General features: G+C 35.3%; 1 protein-coding gene across 1 annotated transcript in view; it reads left to right on the forward strand.

Moving 5' to 3' along the window:
* The window catches only part of PPP1R42 (protein phosphatase 1 regulatory subunit 42), a 50,434-nt gene extending 39,095 nt beyond the window's left edge, over positions 1–11,339 (forward strand). The window contains 3 exon segments of the mRNA XM_081266419.1: positions 4,081–4,240; positions 11,095–11,131; positions 11,133–11,339. Of these exon segments, the coding sequence (XP_081122545.1) occupies positions 4,081–4,240; positions 11,095–11,131; positions 11,133–11,219 (284 nt within the window). The 3' untranslated portion in view covers positions 11,220–11,339.

Here is an 11,339-nt window from a genome sequence, read left to right on the forward strand (position 1 = left end):
CAAGAAGTGGGGGCTGGGGTTGTGGCTCAGTGGTAAAGCACTTGCCTAGCACATGCAAGATGCTGGGTTCAATCCTCAGCACCATATAAAAATAAATAAATAAAGGTATTGTGCCCAATTACTATACACACACACACACACACACACACACACACACACACACACATTCTCTTTCTCACACACACACACACACACACACACACACACAATAAGTGCCCAGTGCAGTGGCATATGCCTTGATCCCAGCAGCTTGAGAGGCTGAGCTGAGGCAGGAGAATCTCAAGTTCAAAGCCAGCCTCAGCAAAATCAAGGTGCTAAGTAACTCAGGCCCTGTTTCTAAATAAAAATACAAAATAGGGCTGGGGATGTGGCTCAGTGGTTAAGTGCCCCAAGTTCAATCTCTGGTACCACCCCCCACCAAAAAAAAAAAAAAGTTTTCACCTCATACCTGTCAGGATAGCTATTATATTTGGGGTTCCTGGTGGATGGGAAGGAAAAGACTGGGATAGTTCAGTGGTTGAGTGCTTTGCCTAACATGCTCAAGGTCCTGGGTTGGATCCCCAGCACCGCCAAAAAGAAAAAGGGGAAAAAGGAAGATACTTGTTGGCAAGGCTGCAGAGAAATGAGAACCTCTGTACACTTTATAGAAATGCATTGTGCAGCCACTCTGACAAAAGAGTTTGGAGGTTTCTCAAAGAGTTAAAAAAAAAAAAACCAAACCTTTTATATAACCCAGCAATCTCACTTCTGAATATTCAAAAGAATAAAAATCAGAATCTCTAAGAGATATTAGTGCATTTATACATAAAATGGAACATAGAACACTATTCAGCCTTTAAAAAATGCCAGAAATTAGGCAATGTGCTACAACATGGACGAACTTTCAGCAAACAAGCCAGTCACAGACACACTTCATGATTCCACTTATATCTAAGATTATCAAATTCATGGAATGCTTTTGCCAGAGGTTGGGGGCATGGGAGTTATAAATCAGGCATAAAGTTTCAGTCAAACAAGATAAATAAGCTCCAGAGATCTGCTATACAAGATTGTACCTAAAGTCAACAATGTAGGAGACACTTTAAAATATTTTCAAGAAGATCTCATGTTACATGTTCTTGTTACAGTTTTTTAAAATATTTTTTAGTTGTTGATGATGGGCATTTATTTTATTTATTTGTATGTGGTACTGAGAATCTAACCCAGTGCCTCACTCATGCTAGGCAAGTGTGGTACCACTCAGCCACAACCCCAGCCCCTTGCTACAGTTTTTAAAAAGATAAAATATTATAGTATAGAAGCTTCCATTCATATATGTAGTTCTATAATGATAATCATTAATAATTTAAAATGGAAAGCACTCAGGTGTAAAAGAAGAGGGAGAAACAGAAGAAAAGAGAGCTGATATATATTATGTAAATATATCAGATATTTATATACATTAATGCATTTAATCATATAACCTGTGGGGCAGATCCAGTTTGCAGGTGAGAAAGCTGAGTTTCAGAAGGATTGAGTGATTTGTATGAGGTCACAACATTAGGAGAGGTTATTTAACTTCATAAAATAGATTTGATCTAAATAAATCAAGTTATTTAACTTCATAAAATAGAGTTGATTTCTAATCAACACTCTAACATTGGCTGGATTGTGACTATAAATACCATAATGACTTCTCTACTTAAAAGCTCACTTCAGTTTGTGGGGGCAATTTAGGAAAATCTGCAGATATGGAAAGATGTGATATGTAAATGATTTTTTAATATTTATTTTTTAGTTGTAGTTGGACACAATACCTCTATTTCATTTATTTATTTTTATGTGGTGCTGAAGATCAAACCCAGGGCCTCCCATGTGTGAGGCAAGCGCTCTACCACTGAGCCACAACCCCAGCCCCATAAATGATTTTTATAAGTAAAAATGAGCTAGAAGAAAAAATGGGATAATATATTGTGAAGCTACTTAAAATTGAAGAGCATATTCAAATAGATTATGATATATTAGATCAAAAACTAAACTATTAAGATAAAATAAAATAAAATTTAAAATGAAGACTGACTAGCTGCAATAGAAAATTATCTGGACCTTCCTCACAAGTTATTCTCCCTGATCAGTTGTGGATCCCTTCATCATCACCCCTGCACATTTTCCATCCCCATCCAGTTGGTATCGAACTGAGTCTCTCAGGCTTAAAAGCATTGACACTACTAAGATATGTATGTGTAATGTGCAGTCATTTTATTTTTATGTATGTGATCAATAGCAGCACACAGGTTTTACGTAAGAGGCTCCTTTATTACTACTGACAAGAAAGAAAATGCATGAATTAAAACTAAAGGATAGATTATGTAATTTTTAAATCTACACTATCCTTTCAGGTCTTTTTTTTTTCCTTATGAACATAATAACACAGCCCCTTTTCAGCTCTTTAGAAGAGCAAAGATGAACCTTTTAAAGTTACCTCTACACAACCAAATACATTTTATGTGAATTGGAATTCTTAAGAAGATAGTAATCTTTTTGTGTGTGTATGTATGTGGTGCTGGGGATCAAACTAGGGCCTGGTGCATGCTAGGTAGGCAAGCACTCTATCACTAAGCTACAGTGGTACTAATTTTTGTACATGTTAATCTTTTACATTTTTAAATGTTCTTGATAGCTTTGTAAGTTTGGAGTTCTAAACTGAGAAATAGAGTCAAATTGTAGGGATTATAATTTCTGATTTAGATTATATGTCAAGGATCCTACAATTAAAAAATATTACCCTGGGGATGGGGTTGTAGCTCAAAAGTAGAGCGCTTGCCTAGCATGCGTGAGGCATTGGGTTCAATCCTCAGTACCACATAAAAATAAATAAATAAAGGTACTGGGTTCATCTACAACTAAAAAAATATTACTCTAAATACAGCCATATAACTCAAAATGGGGAACTTAATCAAATACTTTAATAAAATTTAAAACATACATATTGTTTAGTATTTATTTGCATAGTGCTCTTATGGAAAATTCACATATTTGTTTATTAAACATTTGTTAAGGGGGGCTAAGGATGAGGCTCTGAATACACTCCCAACCCCCCAAAAATTAATAATAATAATGCCTAGTATTATTCAAGGCACTGATGACTAGAGATAAATAAGGTAGTCCCCACTCAAAAGGACATGACTAGTAGAAAGGAGAGGCAATGTGTAAACAGGTAAATGTTAAATGCCAAATAAAGGTCTGAACATACCCCAAAACTTAAACATGTCTAAATCCCAAAGGCACTTTGAAAAAACATATTAACTCAGAACAGCAAAATTCAAAGGAGTTATATTAATGTTAGCATACCCATTTTATGAGTTGACCATAAACTCTCCTGTATAGGTTTTTTTAAAAATATTTTTTAGTTGTAGATAGACACAATACCTTTATTTATTTATTTATTTATTTATTTATTTATTTTAAAGAGAGAGAGTGGGGGGGGAGAGAGAGAGAGAGAGAGAGAGAGAGAGAGAGAGAGAGAGAGAGAGAGAGAATTTTTTAATATATTTTTTTTAGTTCTCAGTGGACACAACATCTTTGTATGTGGTGCTGAGGCTCGAACCCGGGCCGCACGCATGCCAGGCGAGCGCGCTACCACTTGAGCCACATCCCCAGCCCAATACCTTTATTTAATTAATTTATTTATTTTTATGTAGTGCTGAGGATCAAATCCAGTGCCTCACACATGCTAGGCAAGTGCTCTACCACTGAGCCATAGCCTCAACCCTATAGGTTTTTAATGTATAAAAATTGTGATATTTTAGGGGCTGGGGTTATAGCTCAGTAGTGGTAGAGCACCTGCCTCTCATGTTGAGGCACTGGGTTCAATCCTCAGCATCACAATAAAAATAAATAAACAAAATAAAGATATTGTATCTAACTATAACTAAAAATATTTTTTAAATCTGTGCTATTTTATCATTGATTTTACTGTGAATTCATTTAGCTTTGACTCTTTATAAAATATAATTTTAGATAATCTACTGTAATATATCATTGTTACAACTCAGTTATTAGTTTCAAAGCAGGATGCTTTTAATTCTTTGTATGCTACAGGTAACTTTGAAACAATGCATCACATAGTTCCTGTTTATTACCCACAGCTGGGTAAGCCAAAATTAGTCTTTTTCTCCGACTCACAGAGATTTCTTTTAAATGGAAATACATCTCCAGAAAGCTGCCAAGAAGATAACACTAAAATTATTGAAGATATGGGGTAGGTTCTTTCAAATAGTTCTATTATTTTTCAGAGGGATGGGACATCTGATCATCAATACAGATGTAGGGAGGCCCTCCGTTTGTTCTCAAATCCTCCTTTTCCAAGCACAAAACAAAAAAACAAAAAACTGCACTATTGGTCAGTCATAAAGTTGCAGTGGAAGAAGTAGTTCAGAAGAGTTGGGAGTTAGACTAGATACAGTCACTGAGTTGGGGCAGGGTGACTCAGGAAAGTCCCAGAAGACATAGGTAAATATGTCTGAATGATCAGGGATCATATCATAGGCCCCAGTTGACCATGGGTGCCCAACCAGTGTGTATGTGTTGAGGGGTGGGCATTGGGGCAGAGACTACAGAAAGAATTCAGAGCCCAGAGGACTAAGTAGACTCCTTTGACCACTTTCCAAACCAAAAGTTCTATGAGGGAGTCATTAGAAGTTTCATTAGATTTTCAAAGGAGTTTATGATCCAAAAAATAGTTTTAAGAATCATCATTCTAAAGATTGATCTATATATAATTTAGTTCCATATGAATCAGCTCTAAATCTCCCAAAAGGAGAAAAGTGCTTATGTTTTAAAATTAGGATATTGTTTCCATGTAGAGATAAACCATATCAGAAAATAACTATATTTATTCTAAAACAGACACCTGCCATATGCCAGAATATAAAAATTCAAATAAGATAATCTTAATCTCAAATACCTTGCAACAAGCTAGGTGGGGAGTCAAATATGATAAAATTGCTGTAGTATGATAAATGCTATGGGCATTATAAACCAGATCCTACTTCATCCTATAAATTATTCATTCAGACTTTTAATTTGTAATCAGTACTATTCTGTATTGATCTTTCCAATCCTATCACACCAAACATTACATATAACAAAGAGCAATAGCATACTTCATTGAGAAAATAATCAGAGCTAGGAGACATATTTTGGAATAGTTTTATTTTCCCCACAACTTCTTGATGAAGGTCAGATGGGTCTCTCATGATACCTTCTTTGCATCTCTAGCAGAGCCCACCTGAAGAAGCTCTGTAAGCAACACTGATGCATTGTCCTACCCTCTCCCTGCAGTGCAGCTTGGGCTTGCCAGGCTTATCTGTGAGTCTGGAAATTTGGGGAGAAGAGAGAGAATACATAGAGATTGCTCTCCAATCACAACCAAACAGGAGCTGTGTGAGAATTTGCTTTACTCCTTACATACATTGTCATTACTATCAAAGCCATAGCCAGTTTGTCCACAGCACCCTGATAATTTCTTAAAGACTGACATAACTGATACAAATTCCACAATAGTATTCTTGAGATTTTTTTTGCCAAGCATTTTGAAAAATATTGCTAGTATAACATCAATGTGGAAAATTGAACAATAAAAATATACACAGCCTCATAAAACAAAGTTGATAAATTCTATACATTGCCACAAACATACTAAGTTAGATTAGTCAGATAACTAAGGTTGCAATGATGAAAGCAAGTGAACCACTCTGCCCTTATTTTCCTAACTAGGAACACTATAAATTCTCCCATACTGCAAAGGCAAGCTGCCCTAAAGGAAGCTAGCAGAATAGTGGGGTTCCTTTGAGAAGAACATAAAGAATGCCTGCTTCTGCTGTTGTCAGTGAAGTTGACTATGTACAATTCTGAGTTTTTAGGTTTATCCCATGAAAAAAATATTACATAAATATTTTCTTTTAAATGTTTATTATTTCTTCAGGTAACTTTTTTACTGCAGGCATGCCAAAATGTTGTTTTGGTGTCTCAGAAGATTTGAGTTTTATTACATGGGAATATAAGTTATGTTCATCTTTAAGAAGAGACAAGGGGCGGGGGTTGTGGCTCAGCAGTAGAGCACCCACCTAGCACATGCAAGGCCCTGCGTTCAATCCTCAGCACCACATAAAAATTAATTAATTAATTAATATAATATAATATTTAAAAAAAAGAGGAGACCAAATACATTGTGGAATTTCATCAAGCTCTTGTTTCAGATTTTTCAGGGTTGCCTATGAATAACATTTTAGTAAGTTAATATAAAGCTAAGATATAATGAGAATAAAGTTAGAAGGTCAGTAAAGTGTTAAAATACCCAGGTTAGGGCTATAGCTTAGTGACAGAGCACTTGCCTGGCATGTACAAGGCCTTGCACCCAATCCCCCAGCATGACAAAAAAGAAAGAAAGAAACAACAACAACAACAAAACCCAACTGAACAAAACACAAGGAATAGGTTTTTAGTTTCTAGAAAACTGATTAAAGCAACCTCTTCCCTTAATTACTTTAAGGAAGAGAATGAGTTGGCATCAGCAGAGGCATTCCCTATACCTCTCTAACATTTAAAGTGAAGTGCCTGCACAGAAGTGGCAAAGGGCTTAGAACGCATCTTCCAAAAAGCGAAAAGTATGTTCAACACTCCTTTTAGGATTCCACATGCTGGGAGTTGTGCCTGTGTCCTGTGTGGAGCACAGTGAAGCAACATCTGTCCAAAGACAGGGGAATGTTTTCTACCTCTTTTATAATTGCATGCCGTCTGTGTTCATGTATATTTACATAAGCCTGCTTTCCCTACAGGGAGGAAAAAGTCAGACTCATTGACGTTGTTTTTGACCCTCAAACTGAACTTGATACTATCAATGTACACTTTAATTAAAGATTAGGTCAAAACTTTTTTATTTAAAGGCTGAATCTGAACAAATGCTTTCACTGTTCAATTAAAAATAATATATGGTATTAAACTAACAAAAAAGGGTACACATTATAGCCTCTTTCTCTGTTTGTCACAGTAAATACTTCTGACAGATGTTTCCTCTCAAACATACTAGGAGATGCTTGAGCCTTAGTAATTTAAAAATAGACATTAAATATACTCATATATTATATTTAAGATTCATTGAGAATACTGTACAGCACTGTATAATGAAAAAAGAAAATTGTTTCTTGATTACTTAACTCTCTCAAGCCCAAGCAATCTCAATAGTTAATCAGTCTTTTTTTGTGTCAAAATAAGTTTCTAGCTGGGTTTAGAACTCTCTTGATTAGATACCATTAAGAAATATCAATCCTTGGGACCTATAATTCACAGGTTTCTTTGAATTAAAAAGTTAACTTGAGTAGTTTCTCTAGATTAAAAAGTTAGGTTTCTTTGAATTAGGTCTCTTTGATTTAAAAGGTGAACTGGAGTTGAGGCTCAGTGGTAGAGCACTTGCCTAGCACACATGAGACACTGGGTTCGATCCTCAGCACCACACAGAAAAATAAATAAATAAATAAAGTTATCAAAAAATTTTTTTTAAAAAGGTTAACTATAATAGTTAAAATAACTTGCCTTTGCCAATGTTATGTTTGAACAGTTGTAAAAACAGTTCAGTGTGCTTTCAAAAAGAATTTGTAAAACTTAATTAATATTTATAGTCAAAAAACTCAAGAATGTTCTTATATAAAAGTCACTTGCAAAGTTCAAAATGCCTTTAATTTTACTTTGTTAAATTGTTAAACCTAACCTCAGGCTATTTAATTTTATATACAAATAAGGTTAACATTTGGGGCTGGGGCTGGGGTTCAGTGGTAGAGTACTCACCTGACACGTGTGAGTCACTGGGTTCCATCCTCAGCACCACATAAAAATAAAATAAAGGTATTGTGTCCACCTACAACTAAAAAAATAAGGTTAACATTTTGATTTTCAGTTCTCAAAAACTCTTTCAAAATTAGGATACCTACTTCCCTCCAAAAAAAGCAATAGTGGTAAGAAACAATTTTTTAAAAAAATTTGAACAGACTAAATTAGTTTTTGTGACTTTTAGTCTCAATTCTGTCAATGGCATACTATGTGAACAGGAGTTTATGAGACCTAATTAAAAAGAATTGTATTAGCTATTTTCCATTTTAACATGCCTATATTTTGAAAGCTGAATCTTAATTATCCAAACAAATTTTTAAACTCTGGAGCCCTTTGAGAAAGGAATACAATCAACCCCATTTTACAGATGAGAAAATGGGACTTAAAGAAGCACATTCAAAGGAATCTAGATCACTGACTCTCAAATAGCTAAGCTCTGAGCTTCTCCATTAAGGGGTCTTACACATGTTCTCAGGGACAGATAGGCACAATAAATAAGAGAAGCAGTTGTGGAGGTGACTAAGATGAATTGTAGAGCACATGTCCAACAAAGACAGTTACAGCTATTCAGTATAGGCAGGCAGACATGGCCGAACTTGAGTAATCAGACTAGCTAGCTGGCAAGCAAAATATCGAGGTTGTGAAATCATCTGATTTCAAAATATTGGCTTAATTTTAAAAATTCATTTATATGTGGTGCTGAGGAACCTAGTGCCAGGCAAGCGCTGTACCACTGAGCCACAACCCCAGTCCCTAACTCAATTTTTTTCTTAAAAATGTATGTACTAGAAAAAAAAAAGAAAAGAAAATAGTAGTACTGGCTAAGAAAGGAATTCTCATGCACTACTGATGGGAATGCAAAAATAAGATGGTCACTTTGTATAATAATTTGATGAAGTTCCACCTCTAGGTATTTTCCCAAGTGAAATAAAAAATTATACTTAAAAAAACCCTGTACCTTGGGCTGGGGATGTGGCTCAAGCGGTAGCGCGCTCGCCTGGCATGCGTGTGACCCGGGTTCGATCCTCAGCACCACATACCAACAAAGATGATGTGTCCGCCGAGAACTAAAAAATAAATATTAAAAATTCTCTCTCTCTCTCTCTCTCTCTCTCTCTCTCTCTCTCTCTCTCTCTCTCCTCTCTTACTCTCTCTAAAAAAAAAAAAAAAAAAAAAACCTGTACCTTAATGTTTATAATGGTTTATTTTGTAATCAAACTGAAAACATCCGAACAGTGTCTCAGCTGAGGAATGGATAAACAATCTGTGATACATCTTTACAATAGAATACCACTCAGCAATGAAAAGGAATGAACGATTGATATATTCAAAACCATGGATGGGTCTCAAAAGCATAATGCTAAATGAAAGAAGCTAGACTCAAAAGGCTCCAATACTGTATGCTTCTATTTGTTTTATGGCAAAGGCAAAAATCATAGAGACAGAAAACAGATCAACAGTTACCAGGAACTGAGGGTTGGTAAAGGATTGACTTACATAGTCAGGGAATTTGAAGGAAGGATGATAAAAATGTTCTGCATCTTTATTGTGGTGGTGATTATAAGACTGCATATGTTTATCAAAACTTGAACTATACACTCAAACAGGTAAATTGAACAAACTATGAGGGAAATAGCTGAAAGGCAAAGGAAAGTACCATTAATGTAATTGTTCTATAAAAATGTAAAATATTTATATCTTGTGTTTTACATAAATGTTTTATAAAACCTTTTTATTCACTGATGTGTGATATTTGCATTATAAAGGTAATCTTATCAAGTTAACAGTGCAACTTGACATATTTAGGAAAAAAAAGACTTAATTCGGGCTGGGGATGTGGCTCAAGCGGTAGCTCGCTCGCCTGGTATGCGTGCGGCATACCAGCACCATACCTGGTGCTCAGCACCACATACCAACAAAGATGTTGTGTCCACCGAGAACTAAAAAAATAAATGTTAAAAATTCTCTCTCTAAAAAAAAAAAAAAAAAAAAGACTTAATTCTAAGACCTACACTACAATCAGAGAAATAAAAATCTGTAGTACTCTTTTTGGAAGACTATACAATTAAGAACTGCAAGGAAAGATACTCTATGAAAATAGGAATTGGATTGGAATCAAATTATTTAAATTATGTATTTTACTGAAATTAATAGATGCAAAAAACATTTGGCATATTATAAAATATTCTATAAATACTAAATAGAAGAGCACAGTGAGGGCTGGGCCTGGGGCTCAGCAGTAGCACACTCATCTCACATGTGTGAGGCCCTGGGTTGGATCCTCAGCACCACATAAATAAAATAAAGGTATTGTGTCCACCTACACATCAATCTGCTTGGTTTGGACTGTGTTTCAACCACTTTCTAGCTATGTGGCCTTGGACAAGTTACCTAAACCTGCTGACCTTCTATTTTCCCAATTGGAAAAAGGGAAATTTTGTAAAGACTAAATGAGAAAATACCTCTAAAGCACTTAGCACATATAGTGCTAGATACGAGGCACCTCTTACTAATTATGTAATAAAAGAAATTCCAGACTTCTCATAATTTGAATTTAATTAAAAATATGGGTTTCCTGGGGCTGGGGCTGGGACTCAGTGGTAGAGCACTTGCCTAGCATGCTGAGGCACTGGGTTTGATCCTCAGCACCACATAAAATTAAATAAAGGCAAGCTATCTGTCTACAACTACAAAAAAAAATTTTTTTTTCAAAAAAAATATGGGTTTCCTTCAGAAATTGGAAATACTTAGATTCATCCAAGAGGCTGATTAGAATGGCAGAAGTTTGAATAAGCAAGTTGGTCTTATTATCATCAGTCCTTTGTTTCTCCACCTGTTGAGCAACATAGCCATGTCACTGCCTAGCCATGTTGGCAGTGAAGAGCCTTGTCCTTCCTCCACATCATCATACATAAGCAGAGGACTCTAACAGGCTGGGCCAAGAGTGCAAAATTTAAGGAGCTCCAGGCACCTCACTTGCCTCCCCTTAGCCTGGGTCAACCTTCCCTCCAATATTCTAATTTCCATAACTCTCCCAACTCAGATTTTTCACATTTTTCCAAAGCAGGAAAATATGTGTTTCTGCTTCATTTTAAACTCTCCTTGAAAAGATTAAAACTTTGGTGACTAATTATTAGCCTCTACTATCGTTGTATCCTGGATTCTGTTTGTGGGTTTTTAAAAAATACTTTTAAACTAAACACTTTTTTTTTCTCTTTATGCATACAGGAATCTCTCTTTGAAGGAATCTGAAACCTTGCTAACAAAAAAATGATGTGCATGAATCTCATCTTCTCTATAATCCAAAAGTAAAAGAAAAATTGCTGAAAACAAGTAAATTCAGCTTCAAGTGATCTTATTTTTTTAACTTCATAAAACTTGGCAACATTTTTTGAGTTTTTAGCTTTAAGGTATCTTAGTATATAAGAGTTCTTTAATTTCTTGCTTGATTTGCTTCTTTATAGAATCTCAAA

Source organism: Spermophilus citellus, assembly GCF_964194105.1.
Source record: "Spermophilus citellus genome assembly, chromosome: 14".
Lineage (NCBI taxonomy): Eukaryota > Metazoa > Chordata > Mammalia > Rodentia > Sciuridae > Spermophilus > Spermophilus citellus.